Genomic DNA, 20,660 nt, shown 5'->3' on the forward strand with positions numbered 1-20,660 from the left:
GTATTGTAATCTTCATTAACTCCATAACATGTGTAAGAATTTTCATCAAACTTTTTTTTTCTTAGACAACAAATAAAAGAACAAAATGAAGGCTTCATTTCAAATTCTGAAATGAGAGATCACTTTATTATCATTAAAAATTTATAGGTACATAAGAACATATCTGTCCAATCGATACAAACTTTCCTATACAATTAATACACAAAGTTTTCTATACATGAGCTGACTATTCAGCATAAAACTTGGAAATGATAGCTACCGTCATTTCATTATTGATACCTAAAATTGATTTCACTCTGACAAAGTATACATGTGAAATAATAAAAAAAAAGGGTGCTCTCTCTTTAGCATGTCAGTCTACTCAATACACAGGTGTAACAACGTAATATAGTGTTATACTCTTGCTATTGACATTGTTCTTTATTGTTCATTATTGCCGGTTCTAGTCCCTCCCTCGAGTGGGGCCTGCCACCTGTTCAAACTTGAGCTAGCACACGTGCCTGCGTCGTGTTCAAACAGGTGATCTATACCTGTTCGAGGGAAGGGGCTTTAGAACCAGCCGGTGTTAAGATGAATTAAGTCAGTTGTGTTTGAGTTTCAATCCTGGTCAGATGTGTATTTGTTTCACAGTTATATTCAGTCATCAGGATGTAACTTTCCCAGGGAAATATGCAGACATGAGTGGGGGCTGTGCTGGCACCATAGGCCTGAGCGGAGCCTGTGGTACAATCGATGCCTTACTCAACCGGATGTTCTGAGCTGCCGTGGTGACATGTGCTTTTTGTGGCCCCATGTTCTGTCCATTATGCCTGGAAGACTGTGGCACATTTTCCTTAGGACGGGTGTTGAGTGTTGCAGGTTCCTGGAGGTTGGGAGGGGGGGAGCTTCTGGACAGTCCTCGGACAGGGATGGTGTCTTCACGCCGCTGCAGGTACTTTGGATCCAAGGCAGGAGCACTGTGAGGGGGAAATAAAGAGAAGGGGATGAATGATCTACGGAGTACAACTGACATTTGAAGATGTCAAAAGCTTCAGCTTCAGTTCATTTGATTACTTAAATAAATTAGAAGCAGTTTTCTAGTCAGCATCTGTCTTTCCATCGTTTGATGGAATTTAGTTGCTCATGATGGAAAAATTTTGCCCAATCTGTCATCTTTGCAAGAAGAAAAAGGAGTGTAACAATACTGACATGACGTCAAAGAAGTGGTGGATTGCTCATTCCTTGACAAAGACGAGTTGTATTGTCAAAAATTTGGGTAAATCGAAGTTCTTGTGCTGGAAATTACAGTTTAAACTTGCTTCATAATACATTTGTGTACCTAAAAAATTGATACTACATGTAATAGTCGAATCTTGACTGATGCTTGTCCAATAGTGACAGGATCACTTAGTTGTGGAGTACATAATGGCCAGAGGTTTAGATCTGATCATGCACAACTGATAGATAAAAGCTGTTAGAAGTTACCCTTGAGTAGCTGCAGGACTGGCAGACCTGGGCCCTGGGCTGGGTGTGATCTCCTCCGGGATAGGGGGGATGTTGGGGGACACAGACTTCCGCATACGCTCGGTGGGAGTTACACTTCTCCTGGCTGCACCATGGGGGTTATACTGGATCTGTGAGGTACACGAAAACTTATGTTACATTTCAAGCCTATGGTATTCCTTTTGTTTTTTTCTTCAAGTTGTGCAAGCTTGATAAGATGAAGAATAAGATCCACCAAATCATGTGTAAGAAGCAATACTAGTAGTTAAAAGAGGAAGCTTGCACTATAAAAGCACCTAATAAATTTGGCTAGTGTAAACTGTCTCTGATCATTCTACAACTGGCAGCCTTGCTTATAACATATGGGGTGAGGCAGAGAAAGTATACCGAGTACCCACTATGTGGAGATAACAGATAAGACATGGATAATGTACACGAAAAGTAGATGTCATCTTCTACTAAAGAACAGGAATATAGAGTAATATTGTAATAAAACTGCTCAACTGCAACAGTAAAAATTTGATAACCTGCTGGGGTATTGACATCTGCTGTGCCCGAGAACCACAGGACAGAGGCAAATGGCTACCATCAAGCCCCAGCATCAGAGTGCAAGCACGTCTAACCCGTCATGGGGAACAACAGACAATAAACGATAAAAAAGAGAGAGAGACAGACTTCATAGTTGTTAATAAAGTCCTTCTCACCTGTGGCTGGTGGTTGATGGGTACAAGAGGGGGACGGTAGGCCATGGGCTGACTGGCACTGTCGGCAGACAGGGTGGACACAGTGGACACAGGTGTGCTGTAGTTATGCTGTGTGGTACAGAATTATTTATGTCATGGTTATACATAGCATCAAGCCTGTATAGGCTGAAATCACATCACAGAAAACCCCTCTTCAAATCCGTTCTTTAGAAACCCAAACATTTGTTCAAAAGAAAGGACATTTCTTTCAACTCTTGACAACAGACATGAAGGACTAAACTACCTTGCATCAGCTGGTGTCCACAATCAATAAGACTAAACAAGTCCCTGAGTGACCAAAATTCACCCTAATTGGCTATTAGAAGGCCACCAGTTGAAAGCCTAAATGTTGTATGAATGGGCCTGCTTACTGAAGCTCCCTGGGGTAAGGACAGATCATGTTGACTTATCACAGTTCTAAATATAGAATCCTTGTTGTCATGACAACTCACCAGTCCCATGGGAGGTTTGAAGGAGTTGGCAGATGAAGAGATGGCTGATGGCATCTCAAAGGTTCCATGTCTGTTCTGGGCCTGGAGCTGGGACTCTGTCACCTGCTTGTTCAACCACTGGATCACTGAGATGCAAAACAGAACAGAACTAAGACTTCAATCCGTAGAAGTAGAAGCCAGTCGCATAGGAATGTCAATTGCATCCTTGCTGCTATGTCACAAAGCAGAGAGCAGGTTATTTTGCCAGAGGAAGGTGGCGAGGAGTGAGGAGTTACTGAAACATTGATATCTACAGAACATTGGGTTGTGTGTGTAAGAAAAATTTAAAATATACGGTTAAGTTTCTAACCAGATGAAACTGTTTATGGACATAAGACTTGTGTACATAGAAATCTGGTTCAAAATTCCATTCAAAGACTTCTTCAAAAGACATGTATCTTGATTGTCTTACCATTCTCATTAGTCTTGAGGAGCTGTTTACTTTCTTCCAGCTTCTCCATGGTACTTTCCAGTGTTTCATTCATCTTCTGGTTCTAGGATGGGAAGAAAAGGGTAAAGACCTAAATACACATTATTTCAATCAAACACTCCTAAACACTAAAATGACTGAAGGGCTTGAAAGGAACCCAACATTCAACAAGCCAATCAGAGATAGCAGAACAAAAAGAAGTGAAAAAGAACAGGGTTGACTACCTTGTAACATATCCTTGCCTTCTGAGTATCAGACAAGCTACTGCTTAACTCTTACCTCTTCCTCCTTTTGTTTGAGCTGTTCTCGGACAGTCTTGAGTTCCTGACTGGCCCTGTCTAACTCCCTCTCCTTCTCAGTCAGGACTTTCTCCTGCTTGGTCGTCACAGCATTCTTTAACTTCATCTTAGACATGTAGCCTTTCAGGTCTCCCTGTAGTCGCTTGATGATCTCATTACCCTGTAGGAAGACAGAAAAAACAATATTTACTCTCAGTATGCAGCAGTAGGGGTGGAAACCGATACTCTGGATTCACAAAACACTTTCAACAAAAGAAGAACAACCTATACTTTAGTGGATAGGTTTTGGACCTGAACCTAAACAATTGAGTCATCCATCACAATCAAGACAAATGTATCAAAGCAGAAGTTCTTTTCACATAACTTTTCGTTTTTTGTTTCAACAGTCTATTTAGTCACTTTCACTGTTATCTTAAATCTTTGGAGAGACAACTACACAGATCAGTACATGACCTGGGTTGCTGCAAAATTATATTTAGTATCCCATCTTCTTAGACTAGAAAAGGAATGGCATAAAAAAGACATGCTGTTCTTTTTGTTATGCAAAGAATATGGTCCATTACCTTCAGTATTTCCTCTGACATAGATTTTATAGTCGTCTCCATCTTGGCAATCTGCACCTGTTTCTGCTCCAGACTCTCTTCTAACCTTCTCTGAAGAGTACGGATGGTAAAGGATGTGATGATGCTTTCTATCTCATCATATATTGTCAAGCTCAAAAAACATGCAATTGTAATTAACTTGTATGTATACACGTTACAATGATTGTGGTATGAAACCAGGGCATAGTCATACATCAGAGCAGGAAACAAGTAAGTTATAAACTTGAGTGCAGCGCCACACCGTCCTTGTTACTGTTTTGTTGTGTATTGATGAATTAAAAAAAACTTACCTTCTGTTCGTGAGCGGTCTCCATGAGTTGGTTGGTGCGCTCGCCCACCTCCCCCTTGTCCTTGACCTCCTGTTCCAGCACGGCCACACGAGTCTTCAGCTGTGACAGTCTCTTGTCCTTGTCGTGACACTCAGAGTCCAGGGACGCGTTCTCTCGTCTCAGACTCTGCACATCCTGCTTGGCTCGGTGACTCTCCTGTAGAATTAGATTATTCATAACTCTCCAGATCATAATCCAGCAACAAAATTGTGCAATGATTATCGGGTACAGTATCTTGTACAGATACTGTATCTTATGTTATACCTGGACTGCAATAATGTTTGACACCGGTGTTCCAGTCTGTGTGATAACTAGCAGTATTACAAAAAAAGGGCTTTCAAATCTTCTATGGAAGAATTTGAATGCATTTTGCATGTGCCTAATGCATTGCTTTAAAAAATTTCAATACCAAATTCAGATGTTGGAATTGTCAAATTGATGATGTTACAATTTTTTTTGTTCAGGGATACCAAATTTTGGCACATTTAACATGTGTTAACCTGTGTTTTCTTGGGTGGGTATGACATACATAGAATACAACATGGTGTATTCTGCATCACCCTCGGTCCCAGCCCTCCGGTGGGTGATACAGAATACACAATGTTGTATTCTATAATTATCTAGGAAACAATGGTACATAAGTAAACAGCATCGATCTTTGTACCTCCTCTAGTCCTGCCAGTTTTGCCTTCAGGTCCCTGATAGTAGACTCTGCCCTGTACCTGCGATCTGTCAGGTCCTGTACGCACGGGAACAAATGCAGATCTTAGTTGAATTTGTTTGTCAATCTTCAATCGTTATTCATGTGAAACAACATTGCAGAAATACACATAAACACTTCATATTTACTTCTGTATTGAGTTGTTCCTTACAAATAAGATCTGTACAAACACACAGTGTATGGATGAATACAAAAGCTGGACTACAACGTACAAACAAAGACTCAGTCTACATTTGTGAGTTGTACAGACAAAAAGGGTAGTGGAGAAAAGAGTTGTACAGTTTTGGTCCCAGCTTTGGGAACCCTGATTCCAGCAGAGACTAAGACTTTCTTCAAGCTTTAGATGTAGCAAGCGGGGATTAAAATACAGTAGTAGATGTTTTATCCATACTCCACGATGCTTGATGGGAACTTGCATTACCTTGTTGACCTTCTCCAGTTCACCGACCCTGGTCTCCAACTGCCTGCTGGCCTGTCTGTGTGTCTGTTCTAGTTCCCTTCTGGTGTGTTCTATCTGCTGCTGGAGGTCTGTCTGAACCTACGGGTATAAAACAACCGGGGGTACGACTGTCATACAACACTGGATTATTGGTCAGTCTGAACCTAAGGGTACAAAACAATCAGGGATTCGACTATCATACAACACTGGATTAGGAATCAGTCTGAACCTACAGGTACAAAACAACCAGGGGTCAGATTGTCATACAACACTGGATTTTCAGCAATCTGAACCTACATGAACAGGTACAAACCTAGCAGTACTATTGTTTCAACTGCAAATTCTTCATTTTCACAACACCGTATCAAGATAGTTAAGTACCATGAAAACATAATAGTAAGTTACCTTAAGTGCCTTTTCCCTTTCTGAGGTGACTTCCTGTACATGTTTGTTGGTGAGACTACTTGTGGTGGTCTGAAGCTCCGACTTTAACTTGTCTAGTTCTACAGACTTTGCTGACAGAGCCTGAGGATAGAAGTGAAAAAAATGGTGAAAAACAGAATTTTGCACATAACAGCATTACCGTAACAGTAAGAGACATATCTGTTTTCCAAATCTCTGACTGAGTCAATATCATGATGATGCATTTAAGAAAACAGTGATAGATAGAGGTGAAACTGCAAATGCTTACATCTTGGGTGTTCCGTAGTCTCTGGGATAGTTCTGCCTCTGTAGACTCCAGTTTGTGTTGCAGTGAGGACCTCTCTTCCTGTAGACAAACAGAACAAGCTACAAATGTATAGTAAGTGCATTATTCTAACCTCCCTTGAATATTGCCATATTAAAGAAAGGAATATACTAATACAAATAGAGACGAAAAACATGCCTTTTTGTTTCTTTCTTTCTAAGATCATTGATTTAGTGACACACTAGTACTAGTACAGTTTAAAAACTCATATTTTCCAAGAACTATCGTAGAGTAGAACAGCTAGGGAATCATCACTAGAAAGCTCTAAACAACTCCTATAGTTTGACGTGCAAAGACTGGGTGTAACAGGTTGTTCAGTGCAATATAGCTAGCTGCTGCGCTGCATGCCTGCAAAGCTGGTGTGTCACGCTGAAGGGCGGTTATGCCAGCTATACTGATACAGATACACTCTTTATTTTTCTACATTTTGAATCTGACTAATCTTTACCTTGAGGTTTTTTAGACACACAGCCAGGTATTTCTTGACATCTGTGTCGTTGCCAGGTGCAAATCTCAGGGACAGGTGAGTCAGGTGTTTGAAGGGGTTTGTCTCCACGATATTCAGGTGTGCACAGCCCCTGTCTGTACTGTTGCCAGATACAAACTGCAGAAGAAACCTGAGTACAAAGATGTTAGAAGGAATATGTGTAAGTAAATGATCCTTCTCAGATCAGGCATTGTGATAAAAAAAATGACAAAGACAGCCAAGAAAATGTCATGTCATTTGTGGAGATATAAAACTTAATATTACAACACACATTTTGACACAGCAACCAACTATACTTTACTTTTTTTTTACTTTTACTTAATATGAATTATTGAAAGATGAATATGACTTACTTGGGATTTTCCTTCTGTTCTTCCTGAAGACAGAGCTCTAACAGGTCAATGAACTTCTGTGGGAAGGCTCCAAAATCTACTAAAAGTCCCTGTTGGGACTTCAACCTAACCAAGGAAAGGGACAACAATTTTCATAAGTTAATTCCATAACAAAAATCAACATGGTGGGTACAATGTATATAACAAAATCATGTACTTAACATAGAAGGTAATGTGAATTGTATGTAAGTTAGAAGAAAATATTGGTCCTAACACTTACAGTCTGGCTAGCCAAGTTTGGCCCAAGATGAAGAAAGCTACACTTGTATCAGAGACATCACTTACATTTGGAAGTCTTCCTCCCCTAGAGCCAGATTAAAGAGGAAGAACAGGTCACTGTCGTCTGTCAGTCTCACCACCAACTCCTACAGACACAACAAACAAGGATTGACCAATCTTCCAATCTTCCTTTGAGTTTGAAATGAAAGCATTAGAAGAATACCTTAATAAACTAGCAATAAGTTGACACAACAAATTGTTAAGTTCTGCAACAATCAACGTGAAGCCTAGGGTAGATTTGACTGACCTTTTTGTGAACAGGGTTTGTAACCGTGCTGAGCTCCACTGTGACTCTGATGTGAGCTCTCCTGCAAACAAGAAGCATATTATAAGGTACTTTTACCGACTTTTATTACAAGGCTAGATATATGAATCAGTTATATGAATAATTCACAGTAAAAAGAATTTATCAGTTATGAATAATTCATAAAAAAAGGTACACCTCTCTAGTCAGTTTTGTTTAGTATAGTCCCTAGCTATATTTCTCACCTTTTTTGAAGTTTCAATTGTTATATGGTTACAGTCAAATGTTTAGGAAAAACAGAATGGATTTTTAAACACCTTGCAAAATACTTAGGTACTTGTACATAAATATTATAATAATTTTGAACAGTCTCTCCCCACGTCTATAATTTTTGAGAAGTCCTTCAACCAGAAGAGCATAGTATGTGTTTGTTTGGGGGGGGGGGGGTATAATTCTTACATTGTTATGAAGTTTAAAAACCGTGAATATCGTTTTTGAGATCCTGAACTCACCTGTCTTCCCGATCGGCGCTCTTCATGCAGACGAAGACAGGCTTACAAAACAACTCCTCAGCGGCAGCCATCTTGAATCTGCTTCAAGGTGCCAAAGCCTCCGCCTAGCTTTCTTTCTTTCCTCGCAATAGGAGTGGATTACGATGTATAACAAAAATGTCTGGCGTTTCTTCCTCTTAAGAAGTAGATCTGACCAAGTACCGCTTTCAAGAATGTCCACCGTTTACAAGTAAACATCAAGGAGAGGTGAAAAATCAAGAAAACGACTGTCTTTTTTGATCGACTTTGAAAATGGCGCCCGTTTGTAGACATCGACCCTTCCGATTGGTCAAGATAAACCACGTGATATCAAATACTACTGCGCATATGCGGAAGTTTTCATAGTGTAAACAAAACGTTACAAATATCAACAAATCCACGTGGACTTGTTTAGTTGGGAGGAGGGGCGTAGTTTCAATCGCCAGTCCAGTTTTTCGAAAGGATCATGTTAAAACAGACGTTGTCACCATGATAACGTGATACTGTACTAGTACTCTTTCTCCGATGGGCATTACCACTGAAGTTTTCGACCTGACATCTGGGGAAAAATCGTTAATGACTACGCATAATGCATTTGTAGTTAATGTTGGGTGACTCACTTGCTAACGTTATACGCGTGATAAGTAGGGCCTGGGGCCGTGTGGCATAATCCGTAGCCTGTTCGGCTCAGACCAAGAGGTCCCGGGTTCGAATCCTGCCCATTTCACCGATCTTGTGCCCTTGGAAAGGCACTTGACCCGACTTTCCTCACTTCACTCAGGTAGAAATGAGTACCTAGCTTCGGTTAGGGACGTCCCTCGGATAGGACGTTAAGAGAGCCACACCCCACGCACGTTCAAGAACCCGCCGCACTTATCGAAAATAGTACTAAGTACTTGTAAGGGTCCTTCCCGGTGTGTGTGGTTCACTATAATCAAGCCTTGGTTGTTGTGCCTAAAGGCGGTCAAGTTACCGGTTAAGCGAAACAAAGAAACAAGAGCTATGCAAAATAACGACACTTACGTATCTAACCATGCTCCATAACCAGTCTATTGATCTTTTATATCACGACAAGTTAATGTCTTTTAAAATATAGGCGACACGTTCCTTAGATTGTTGCATGATTCAGACGGAGGTACACTGTATTGCCATCCGTTCCAGAACATCTTGTAACCACACAAGTCTCAAGAACGACATTATGACACAAAATTGGACACACGAATCACCTTTACTGTTGTCATATGGCCTCATATCAACATTCACTTCATGTAAAAGGTACGTGTAATACACCTTAGATTGTATCCTGTTGGCGTGTTTACCACATGTCAATGAATCGCCACGGAATGTCACTAACAACAGACAAAGAGGATAGAGACCCAGTAAATGTGTTTACAGAGGAAGACTCTGAAGACAAAACAAACTGTTTCGATCTGGACGACTTTTCCCGCGAGTATGCCGGGGACATGTCGGAGTTGGAGGGGAGAGTGTCGGACCTTCGCGACCGGGTTAGACAGATCAGGGGCACCGGGAGGAGAGTCCGCTGTGAGTTTGACGATCTGGAGGGAAAGGTGGACAGCATGCTGAGGGAAACAAGGGGGATAAAAAATGGCGTCAAACAGGAAATGTATCTCGAAAAGGTGAGGTCCTGCTCTCGAAACTAGAGTAGAGTCTTTTACTCTATATCGTACGGTGGTTGGTCGAGAAATAGTTTCTCGTATACGGTTTATAAAATACGACAGCAAATCTATGCATGTCAATCTTGTGTGGAACCAAATTCAGTTGACAGAAAGGTTGGCCTAGATCCTTTTAGACGTTCGGTTCCTTCTTAGCCTCTTTGACAAGCTAAATGATAACACGGATCCAGATGCGATCGCGTCTTCCACCTGTCAAGTCAAGGGCGACGACTAGCGGCCAAAATATTATTGCAGGCTGCTTACCTCCTTGTTACCTTGTCACCTTGTTACTAAAAGCAGTAAACTAATGAAAATGGACTTTTCAAAGGTACTTTGAAATAAATACTACAATGCGCTATGAAATAAATACTACCATACGCTATATTATAGCAATTTCGTTTTGTTGCTGGAGTTCGCCGAATTTTTCTTGTTGCCCTAAAAATCCAAATGTTCTCCGAATTTATCGGTACAGGTGCTGCGTTGTCTGTCAGAGGACCCCTTGAACGACGTCGCGCTGCAGAAGTTCGAGGACGTCTCCGTGTCCCCGACTGTCTCCAGACGGACTGCGCCGCCGCCGAGACCGCCACGACCCGGGATCCTCAGCCGACTGTTCAGGAAGAGATCTCAGCGGAAAGTCCGACCAGTTCCCGAGCAGGACGTAGTCGTCTGAGATAACCTTAAAACTCTTTGTCATTACTGTATCATTTTGAATGAACGTTGCTTTTTTATGGTGCATGGCAAAAATAATGATAATAAAAATAGAAATAAAAAAATCAAAGAGAGCACACTCCACTGTCTTGTTTTTTTGCACAAGCTCTTTCAGGATCATTGCTAACAGCAAAGCAATTAAAAGATAGCCTGGGTACCATCCTGGTTAGCTCCCACAGTCGCTCGAGCTCCCACCAACCAGTAAACTAACCAGGATGGTACCCAGCCAGGGTATTTTGCTCATCAGACATCAGAGCTAGGTCCTAACAGACAGAGGAGTGTTGGAAAGTGTCGGAGTAAAGTCATGTCGGATTACAGTTCATTGCTGTGCTAGTCTGCACGGCAAACTGGACCCTATATGGCCGGCCAACTCCTCTGGCCAATGATTTCCCCCTTTGCCGATTTCTACTATTTATTCAGCCTGCAAAGGAGTCTGGTAGAGACTAGTTCATTGCCTTTAATGAGAATGCAGGAGTTTTTTTTTCTAAATTTTTTTTTATAAGGATCATTCAGCCACCTGTCACCAGTTCACGCGCTCACCCGACCGCCTGTAGATTGCCCGATCATTCAGCATTCGGTAAAATTGAATCCCTAATCTTCAAGCAGATCCTTCGGTGGCAAAAGCATGCCTCTGCCTCTATGGGGACTGGACGCTGCCTGGCCAACTGGATACTGCCTTACGCAGTGGTTGGTTACGATTTATTTCCTGGGACCAGGGATCTGCTTGGAGATGGAGCTATCCCATAGATCTGCGCGCGTAGTTGACCCATGACCCTGTCTGTGTGTCGCTGGCAGACAGCCTGGTCCAGAAAACTCGGAAGTACGGCGGCCACGTCAGGACCTGAAAATCACAGTTTCTACATGTTCCCGGCCGCCCGATGACCACGGAAATGTTTTCCCCGACACGGACGAGCATTAAGGAAGCCAACGAGCACCTACAGCAGCTGTACGGGCGGGTGGCAGAGCTGGAGAAGACCGTACAAGAACAGGCCGAGTCCCTCATCAAGAAAGACGAGCAGATGCAGACCAGGTTGAAGGAAGTTACCCAGGAGAAAGACTCCGAAATAGCCGAACTTCGGCGAAGTTTGGAGGCGTCGGAAGCCCACGTTCAAAAGCTGGTGGCCTCGCTAAAGGAGAGAGACGCTACTATGCACCACTTGCAACACAAGTGTCAACTTTTGGAGGACATCAGTCAATATAAACCCATGTTGGAAGGGTTGCTGGCCAGGGTGGTTGAGGCCGAACAGCTGGGGGAGTCAGACTACAACAGGAGGGTGTCGAACGGAGGAACGCCCAACGCCCACCACACACAGGTGTAGCACTCAGATCGTGTGTTTGTGTGCTGCCTGGAGGGGGATATATGTGTGCCGACTATTAAACCAAAAATGATCTTATGTAAAGTCAAGGGCACATTTTGTGGACTGTCAATAAATCTTTAAGATTGTTAACAGTTACTGTTAGCTGAGAAATAAATTTGCCAACAACAATCTGGGGAGCCTGCTTGTGCATGGAAGCTTCCAGTTGTCTGGTTTTTAGTTCTTCAGTTGTTTTTAGTTGCCTCAGAAGTTGTGTTTAATTTTACCATATGTTAGAACATTACCTGTGCCTTATGAACCAGTTTTGTATATATGTATTTTTATGTACATGTGTCATGTAACGTTAACTGTTGCATAGAAATTTTTATGCAATTAGAGATGACAATCACATCTTTTAAAACAATGAGAACTAATCTGAGAGTGATGACCAAGGAGGTTCGTTGTATCTTCAATACGTAAATATCTAGAGTGATAAAAAAGCTATTATTATACGTACAGTGTAGGTTACTAAGAAGTACAGTAGAAGCACTTAATGAGGATATGTGCAGAAATATCAGTGCTTGTCTTACCTGTTTCCACCTTCAAATCAATCATAAAAGAAGACACATTTTGCACAGGAACATAATGTGATTTGAAACAGTTCACCCACCTATTCAAGGATGTTTTTTTGTATCCAGAGTATCTAACTTACTAGTTTTTGTAAACTAAAAGGGTTGGTTAACAGGTTTAACAAGTTTTAAAGTTGCTTAATGTCCAAGTTAGAAAGCTAGACTGTCAATTGCCCCAAAGCTCGGCAAACAGAGAACTTAAAGTCTTTCACCTTCTTCCTGCTGATTTAGCCTAAAATCTGTATTGTTAGAGTTAAACACCAGGGAGAAGGTTAAACAGTTCTGAAATTCAATAAACTGCATTCAATTCCACATATTCAGTAATATCATTTTCATGTAATAAACCAGTTTATTGAGGAGACACGCTTGTGGAACAAGTTGTTTTGCTTTGTTTTTGTTTGTAGTTTTACCTTGTGTTGGCAAACTTTGATGGGTTTGTCAGCAAAGTTTCCAGTAAATTTTCCTGTTGCTACCTTCTAACAATTGACAGTCTGCTTTCACATATCTAGTACTGGATAGCACCTTTTCAGTGTCAGTATGCTCTCCTAGTTAGCTCACTCAAGTTCCTGTCACACATACTTAGTAGGTGAATATTGCCTGCCACTGTCAGCAGTGGTTGGCTCATGTTTGGTGAGGTTGACTACTGTTTGACTGACCAGCCAAATGTTTTAAGATGTTTAAAACATTCAGGTGTAGAAGGGAGGTTCCACCATGGCTGGTGCTTGGCTGGTGTTAGGGAGTAGGTCGGCTGTGGTTGGGAGTCAAATTTGAGTCATATTTAACTCAAATTTGATTCTATTCATATAGGTCTATCTGGTCAGACTGCTCCCAAGCTTCAGCCAACCTTGTCCTTGGTTGGTTGGTGGTCGGGGAAAGGTTCTAAATGTGTGCCAGGGGCTTTAGGGTATAGTCAACAGGGCATGGCTGTATCCAGACTTTCTTAATAACACCAACAACTATCACTTTCTTCCAACCCCCTTATGGGTTGTCTACGAAAAAAAAGCCAAGTTTCTGAATTGCAAAAGTGCCACACTTTTCTTCTTTATAGTACTTTTGTATTTTGGTTTGTAGTCACTGCTACTGTGCATGTAATTCATTTCTTGCCTACATGTGCAATTTTTGAAAATCAGAAATCAAATGAAAAAATCATTACCCCAAAACACGCAAAAATTTCTGTGGATGTAACACTCCCCAATTTTGATCATTATGTGACCTTCGACATCACTTGTACCCAGCAGTTAAACCAGTCTCTTTATCTTCAGTTGGCACAAAGGCATCAATTATGATGAGTGGACGTCATTATTTGAAATTGGCCAAGAGGCATCTTTAGTTCAGCCATTGTTAGTTATCGACATTCCTTACCCTGTCCAAATGCAAACCAATCTTTCTTTGTGTAATGTTCAACTTGTCTAAAATAACAGACTATTTGACTGTCCAGTTTGTTATGATTGAGACATTCCTGATTGAGAATATAAAAAAACAAGGTTTGATAGAACCTCCTTGGTCTATCCCTATAGGTTATTAGAAGTATATTAGTAAACAACTTTCTGTGAAATCTAGTATTTGGAAGAAAAACAACTAAATGTTACATGCACAAAGTCTGGTAGAAAAGATAACTTTTTTAAAAATCAGATTGCATGTTTTAACTCTTTTTTTTTCTGTATCTGTTGCAGGTATATCAGAACTCTATGGACATGGACAACTCTCCATCCAGCAGCAACAGGCACTTCTCTATCAGTGAGGAGGAGGATGGAGGACTTACATAAAGGATCTGTACTCTCTATACAGACTTGTGTACAAGGACCTCTCCATCAATGGAACACTGTATACTTATGATACACATGACTGCCTGAAAATCACAATACAACATTTATCATTTACATTTGTGGTTTTCACCCCTGTACATTATCGGCAGATACACTGTATAAACAGTTGTAAAAACATTCAAAAATAGTTTCATCAGGTTGGTTAAGTATAGGATACAGGAGTTTTCTTTTACACAACCAAGGTTTCTCACCTAAGTGCTGACGTTTCGGTATCTACTGTATATAGTGGCGAGAAGCAGAACTCCAGTCAGAAGCTCTGAGGAAGGTGTTTGATAGACACTGAAATGTCAGCACTTGGTTGAGAAATGTTGGTTGTGTAAAAGAAAACTCCTGTATTGGTGACTCATTGAAAGTATAGATATAATTGACATTCTGGAGGTGCCTAGTTTGGCCAAGGAGGTTAAAAATCAAATATTAAACTTCCTTGGTTTGGGCAAGGACATTACTAGTACACTGTATAATGTCCTTAGTTTGGGCAATGTGTTTAGAGCAAAGATCATTTCTGAAAGCTATAGGCCCACTCGCATTTTATGAGTTTGTAGGGTCCAAATACTGTCTTGAGATTTACAGTATAATATTATTTTTTTGACCATGCTTATTCATTCCATTTTACTGAACTACATGTATCATGCTCTCCTATCAATTCTTTTATGCATGACTTTTGTTACAAGTTATAATATAGCAAAGAATTCTGCCACTGAGGTCATGGGTTATGTTTTAGTCTTCTAGAAGTGCTATGTTGAATTGTTAGTTCTTACGTTACCTAAAGTTACCTGTGATGACACTTTTTTCAGTCAGTCTCAAAAAGATTCAATCTACTTAATCATAAGTAACATTACATGCAAAAGAATATATCATGTCAAGTTCATGTGTGCTGTTGTAGTTAATTCTATGGTCTGAATTTAATTGATATGTGTAAATCAATATACAGTGTATAAGTGACAATCTTCTAGAATATGATTTACCCTGCCACTGGCCTATATATATATATATACATAATTTATGCAATTATGAATCAGTATTCTTTCTGTGAGTATTATCATATGATTTCTTCTTTGAATATATGTACATAACATACTTCATACATACTTCCGTCAGCTACAATGTTTGTGTCATTTGTAGATTCTAATCTATGACAAAAAAAGTTCAAAGTATACAAATGATGCTTTCCAATTTAAGTGATTTTGGAAACCATGTTAGCATGAACCATTGGAAATTTATCCACTTCTTTAGCGACTGAGGCACACATCAGGGATAGCTGGGTTAGAAAGGGCTGATGAAGCACTGGTATTTTGTATGTTAACACCAGTAGCTTGGTTGTTGCAGCTGCAGTATTGTCAGAAGTGCAAGGGGGCATTACTGAACAGAAGAGTGTTTCCTACTATAGGGTCCCCAGATTTGGGTCTTGTGCAAAAATCTTCATTTGAACAAGGCCTGCTATTTTTCAATGGGCTTCTCAACTAGACAATTAAAGTGACCAGGTGGTCTGGTGTTGACTCAGAATCCTCAATTTATTTTAGGTGAAAATGGTTACCTACATGTAGCCTAGGGTAGGGACAGTACAGCTCTTGAATAAGACAAAAGCAGAGGTCCCATATTTGACTAATGTTAATGTTGACTGCAGTAGCATGGAAAGCCACCAGAGGGTCCAAAATCAGAGGGTCAAGATAACCTAACCCATAAATTTTATGACAACCCAGGCTCCTGAGTCATGGTGCTAAACCACATACATACAAGCACTACCAAATACATAAACTTCCAGTCAAAGGTATTGTAGCTCACAAAGACATAGACACACACACCAACAACTGCTACTGTAAAGTGAAGGAATGATGTTTATTTTGTACATACATGGAGTATACTGTACATACTACACTTTTTCATCTGAATACAAGACTACCTGTAAAATCTTATGTGCAATGTGAAAAACTTCATCCTGTTCCTTTCAAATGCTTTTGTGGTTATAGATTAGTCTTTGTACGCAAGACAAAGAAAATGTTCGGTAATGACTATAGAAAGGAAAATGATAACAATGATCGCAAAGTATATTTCTGTTGTCTTGACAAAATCAATTCAACTGAAGACATAAGTTATACAGTGCATTTCAAAAGTGCCAGATACATAACATTGATTTTCTTGCCAGAGTCTTCAAATGCATGAAAGTCTTTACATTATAACCATTTTAATACATGGCAGTTTTTCAATCTGCTCTACAACATTCCTGTCTGCCTGTTACACTTCTTTTCTGACTTCTCCCCTTACATCTGCCTGCTAACAAATAATACATCAACACCATGTGAAAAAAAAAAAAACTTCACAGAAATAAAAGGCCTAATGTACAGTTTCCTTTACAGACTTGCCATGGGTACCCATGGATTTTCAAAGGACACTGAAAGAGTTTGTAGGATTTGGGCTCCAAATGGTTACTATTACATATTTTGTTGGTGATGCTAAGTATGATGGACTTTTACCCAGATAATTCCTAGACAGGGCTCCAGTTCATTCAACTCCAAAAGTCCAACTTGGCCAATGCACGGACATGAGAATAAAAGGCTCATAGGAACAAATGACAAAAAATCCTACAGACTCCTTTTAAGTTTAAGACCAGCTGCTACACACTACATCTTAACGTACTAAGAAATAAGCCAGTCTAGATGGGTTTGATCTTGAAGTGAAGGCCGATGAGAGAGAACACCAGACACTTGAGGTCTTGGACCAGGTAGTAGAATGCACGCAGGCCTTCAGGGTCTCTGAAAATACAATCGCAGGGATGGGTTAAAAGTCATGTGAGACAGGAAGAGGCACAGAGTGAAACATGACTGGCTTGAAGCCTTTTCAAACTGAAAACTTTTTGTATCTAAACCTACTTACAGTAGAAGTCATATACACTTGGCAATTCCATTGCAGATTAGCTCAGCATATTACATCAAAATAATAAATCTGGTATCCATACTGAATTACTGATGCATGTACTGGTAAAGCAGATAACTCTCTTGTATTGGTGAACGACAACCGACTTTTACCTCTTCCAATAGACATCAGTGCTAGAATAACCACCTGCATGTGCACCTTAGTGCAGGTAAATATTGGAGCTGTGTAGGTATTTTGTCTACTTGCTGCACCTTAAAACTTCACCAGTCAATATGTTAGGTAATTTTAATGGTACATGCACCAGTGGAGGTGTGCAGCAAAAAGTATTTTCGAGCCCTGTACATGTATGTAAAGGGATATCTACAACTCTAATCATGTGAACACTTACTTGCAGTTGTTGACATCGATGAGAGAACCGATCTTGGATGTTGTGAATGAGATGTGCTCGTCCCCCAACACTATCTCCAGCTCCTGTGGATGAGACAGTAGAAACGAACTACTTAAACAATTATATACTAAGGGATAAAACATCTCTTTAACTTAGCAGAAAGCACATGCCTGCCATGTCTCTTTGTTAGTACTGTGACTTTTCACATCTGTAGTTATTGCTGAGCTAAAATCAAAATAGCTCTTGTAGTGTGACTTGGTGGTCAGATTAGGAGAGTTAAAATTTCCAGCTACCAAAAAACTTTCCAAAGAATGTTTCCTTGTTTTGTAATACACTTTCTTTAGCTTGGTTGACATCCTCTCTAGTTTACACTCTCTCCCATAGTAACAGAGGTATTCTGGCCCTGCTACCAACTCGTTTTTGAAAGAGCTTCATTTACAAAATAGTCCCTCTTGTATCCAAGAAGCTATTGTTAATGGACCAATGGTTCCGTCATGTTAGTGAGATCATACTAATACGGGGAGCATAAACTAGGTCAATGCATACAGGTAAAGCAAGGTTAGTATTACTGCCAAGATTTTTGCTGAGTGCCTTACCTGTCTTCCTACTCTGTCTGGTGGTGGCCACAGTGTGTCGTCTTCCTGCATGATCTCACTGTCCTCAATGATTCTCTTCAACTCCTGTAGCACACTCTTGTGTACATATGCCTGGAAAAATGTGCATAAGCTGTGTAAGTCCCTATACGAGTGATCGCCATGCCATACCAGCCATTGAGTGGTAGGCAAAATGCACAAGTCAGTTGGTGATTTGCCAAAAAACATTTACTCAGGCAACTTTATATGATTTTGGAAATGGTCAGCAGCCTTCTCACAAAAATTTAGAGTAGGTGGCTGAAATAAGAAAGTAGCAGGCGAGCCATGAAGGGGTTTGTAATAGAGACTCCAATTTTACTTATATCTACACGAAAGTAGGTGGCGCAAAAATTTGAGTAGGCGGTGATTTTCGCCTGTTGCCGGCTTGTTCTGAGAAGGCTGGTCAGAGGTTTCAGGTAGCATCCAGTACCTTTTGTCAGTTGGGTGATTTGTCTACCAAAAATTTGAATATTTGCCTTCAAATGATTTGAATGTACGGCATGATACACAAAAACAACAAGAACAGCACTCGCTTCTATTAGCCCAATCAAAAATATGAAGAAGTCAAATCATATACTATATGCATGTTATTTTTATTAATTGGTGAAAAACAGTTCAGCAAAACAAATGGAACGCACTTGTATATTTTGTCATTTGGCAGACAAGCTAATGACTAATAACATGATAACATAAAACAACAGTCTTGTGTTTCTTACCTCTTTTCTGATCATGGTGTCATTCTTGTAGTTGGAGTTGTTTGCGTATCGCAGCTTACCTGAAAGAAGGCACAAGACAACGTGTTGAGGAAGTACAAGAGGGTACAACAAGTTGGGGCAAATTATGGGGAGGGGGGTGAAGACACAAAATAAAATGGTTACCTTAATAGTCCGTTTTGCTTACGGTCGTTATGGGTGCATATAATCTCAGTATTGGATAAGGCAGTAGATTAATGGAAAAACGTACTTTTAGGCAGCCACGTTTTGCAAAAGAATCATGCGAACCAAGCAAAATATATTCGCGCCACGACCATGTGAAACAAAGCAGCATCACACGTTTCGGACAAGTTAGGTGAACTTTACGGTTCCGTCCTTGGAGTTTCTTAGCTCTTGTATCGTAATTATTGGACTCTATGCATGTGGACATTCATGTGGAACCACCTACCATCTGGTCTGAACTCAAACTCGAGGAATTCGTGGCCAAATTTCCCTTTGTGTCCGACGTAGTAGCGGAGATAGAAATCGTTGGAAGCCATGTTGGACTAGCTCTGAAGTTCCCGGATGTTGGCTCAAAGTCGCGTCGTCTCTCGCGAAAATGTCACGTGATGTAAACTTTGTACGAGACTCTGCGAGATTCGCCAATCAAACTTTTCATGGCCGCCGTCGGAAGGGAGTGAATCACACAACGGAACAGAAGTTTATTCAGCAGTCCCAGGCGTCGCGATCGCCACGGTTCCCGGCCTCACCCACCCAGATTGACTCAGAGGAACCCCTCGGTAGCTATGCTGGCAGCCGGGACTGAAGCGTAGAGGGGTTCCCGTGGAATTCGGTAGGGAATATCCGTGTGCCTAGCCTTCCGTGGGGGGTGTCGTTCCCCTTTCCTGCCGCAAGCAACATGTCAGAAGTCAAGAAGTTCTTGAATCGTACGGCCCGGAGGAAAAAGACCTCATTGCGAGGAGGAGCAGTGCTGTCTGCCTTGGAATATGGAGAGATGTCTCCGTTGCCAACGCCATCTCTGGTTAGTATGCCTTCCCTGGTTTTCTATAAATCATTTTTTTTACACAAGGTATGCCAGCGGCTTGTCAACCCTGCCCCAGCTGGTTTCACTATTTCTGTAACTGAGTGGATATTTGAGTATCACTAGTATTTACTGTAGTACTTGGGGTATCGATTTTCTATATTTTATTATCTAGAACTGTCTGCCCCTAACCCCACTTAATTTTTTTGTTAGCATACAGTTAATGAGAAAAGGATAGCGATTTTTCCTCGACAAATAAATAATATAACGATGATGGGATTTTCCATGTCTGTGAACGGAAAAGTAAACAATGTACAATCCTGCTTTTATACGTTTACAAAACACGCCAGACCAGGGTTCTTTGAACCCAACCGACCCTTCCTCCCAGGCCTAATTATGCATGTCAAAATGTGCTTTCTGGAAGGCAAGAGAAATGATTTCCAGCTTGACGAGGCCACAACCTTTTCTAACCCCTGGGTGGACCATTGGGGGTCAGGTTTTCTTCAACAAGAGGCCATCTGTATTTTTCTGAGGTCGCCCTGACTATTTGCTGCGAAGGGCTTGTAGCGCAAACACAACAGACCTGTGGGGACATTTCTGAGCTTGACGTGAAGCCATTTGGGATGAGGTCTTCCCCACCAGACTTGGCCCCATAAGCTGCCTGCTTGCTCTCTGCAGCTTGATCATG

General features: G+C 40.9%; 5 protein-coding genes across 8 annotated transcripts in view; 3 read left to right on the forward strand and 2 right to left on the reverse strand.

The window, feature by feature from the left end:
* Positions 1-107: 107 nt before the first annotated feature.
* Positions 108-8,509, reverse strand: LOC109486274 (spindle assembly abnormal protein 6 homolog). The gene is made up of 17 exons (XM_019790059.1): positions 8,199-8,509; positions 7,690-7,750; positions 7,449-7,528; positions 7,125-7,229; positions 6,733-6,901; positions 6,228-6,305; positions 5,942-6,061; positions 5,519-5,635; positions 5,041-5,115; positions 4,338-4,532; positions 4,009-4,098; positions 3,426-3,605; positions 3,129-3,210; positions 2,678-2,802; positions 2,187-2,294; positions 1,465-1,613; positions 108-956 (listed from the first exon to the last, which is right to left on the reverse strand). The coding sequence occupies exons 1-17, from the start codon at positions 8,267-8,269 to the stop codon at positions 644-646; spliced, it is 2,118 nt and encodes a 705-aa protein (XP_019645618.1). The 5' UTR covers positions 8,270-8,509; the 3' UTR covers positions 108-643.
* Positions 8,510-9,504: 995 nt separating this feature from the next.
* LOC109486349 lies at positions 9,505-10,622 on the forward strand. Its single transcript, XM_019790175.1, has 2 exons — positions 9,505-9,853; positions 10,362-10,622. The coding sequence occupies exons 1-2, from the start codon at positions 9,539-9,541 to the stop codon at positions 10,557-10,559; spliced, it is 513 nt and encodes a 170-aa protein (XP_019645734.1). The 5' UTR covers positions 9,505-9,538; the 3' UTR covers positions 10,560-10,622.
* A 743-nt stretch (positions 10,623-11,365) lies between these two features.
* On the forward strand, positions 11,366-16,659 carry LOC109486348 (vimentin-type intermediate filament-associated coiled-coil protein-like). The gene is made up of 2 exons (XM_019790174.1): positions 11,366-11,910; positions 14,195-16,659. Exons 1-2 carry the CDS (start codon positions 11,476-11,478, stop codon positions 14,285-14,287), a joined length of 528 nt encoding a protein of 175 aa, XP_019645733.1. The 5' UTR covers positions 11,366-11,475; the 3' UTR covers positions 14,288-16,659.
* On the reverse strand, positions 16,166-19,540 carry LOC109486354 (protein mago nashi homolog). Its single transcript, XM_019790181.1, has 5 exons — positions 19,400-19,540; positions 18,955-19,013; positions 18,203-18,313; positions 17,607-17,689; positions 16,166-17,097 (listed from the first exon to the last, which is right to left on the reverse strand). Exons 1-5 carry the CDS (start codon positions 19,488-19,490, stop codon positions 16,998-17,000), a joined length of 444 nt encoding a protein of 147 aa, XP_019645740.1. The 5' UTR covers positions 19,491-19,540; the 3' UTR covers positions 16,166-16,997.
* Positions 19,541-19,602: 62 nt separating this feature from the next.
* LOC109486249 (minor histocompatibility protein HA-1-like) overlaps positions 19,603-20,660 on the forward strand; it is a 47,587-nt gene continuing 46,529 nt past the window's right edge. For 2 of the 4 annotated variants that reach the window (XM_019789985.1, XM_019789986.1), the window contains exon 1: positions 19,603-19,972. In XM_019789985.1, the coding sequence (XP_019645544.1) occupies positions 19,850-19,972 (123 nt within the window). In that variant the 5' untranslated portion in view covers positions 19,603-19,849. The remainder of the gene's footprint in view (positions 19,973-20,660) is intronic. The other 2 variants (XM_019789987.1, XM_019789988.1) reach the window with 1 other exon arrangement.

Source organism: Branchiostoma belcheri, unplaced genomic scaffold (genome assembly GCF_001625305.1).
Source record: "Branchiostoma belcheri isolate BF01 breed outbred unplaced genomic scaffold, Haploidv18h27 scaffold8, whole genome shotgun sequence".
Taxonomy (NCBI): Eukaryota; Metazoa; Chordata; class Leptocardii; order Amphioxiformes; family Branchiostomatidae; genus Branchiostoma; species Branchiostoma belcheri.

Bases quoted from the DNA above. Each gene is read 5' to 3' on its own strand.
- LOC109486274 (XM_019790059.1), bottom strand. From the start codon at position 8,269: ATGGCTGCCGCTGAGGAGTTGTTTTGTAAGCCTGTCTTCGTCTGCATG. The intron at 7,751-8,198 runs GTGAGTTCAGGA...TCTTGTTTGCAG, and splicing joins AGCGCCGATCGGGAAGACAG to GAGAGCTCACATCAGAGTCA. The intron at 7,529-7,689 runs GTCAGTCAAATC...TTGTGTCTGTAG, and splicing joins CAAACCCTGTTCACAAAAAG to GAGTTGGTGGTGAGACTGAC.
- LOC109486349 (XM_019790175.1), top strand. From the start codon at position 9,539: ATGTCAATGAATCGCCACGGAATGTCACTAACAACAGACAAAGAGGAT. The intron at 9,854-10,361 runs GTGAGGTCCTGC...TTATCGGTACAG, and splicing joins AGGAAATGTATCTCGAAAAG to GTGCTGCGTTGTCTGTCAGA.
- LOC109486348 (XM_019790174.1), top strand. From the start codon at position 11,476: ATGACCACGGAAATGTTTTCCCCGACACGGACGAGCATTAAGGAAGCC. The intron at 11,911-14,194 runs GTGTAGCACTCA...TATCTGTTGCAG, and splicing joins CCAACGCCCACCACACACAG to GTATATCAGAACTCTATGGA.
- LOC109486354 (XM_019790181.1), bottom strand. From the start codon at position 19,490: ATGGCTTCCAACGATTTCTATCTCCGCTACTACGTCGGACACAAAGGG. The intron at 19,014-19,399 runs GTAGGTGGTTCC...GCCTTCTTTCAG, and splicing joins GTTTGAGTTCAGACCAGATG to GTAAGCTGCGATACGCAAAC. The intron at 17,690-18,202 runs GTAAGGCACTCA...TCTCATCCACAG, and splicing joins CAGACAGAGTAGGAAGACAG to GAGCTGGAGATAGTGTTGGG.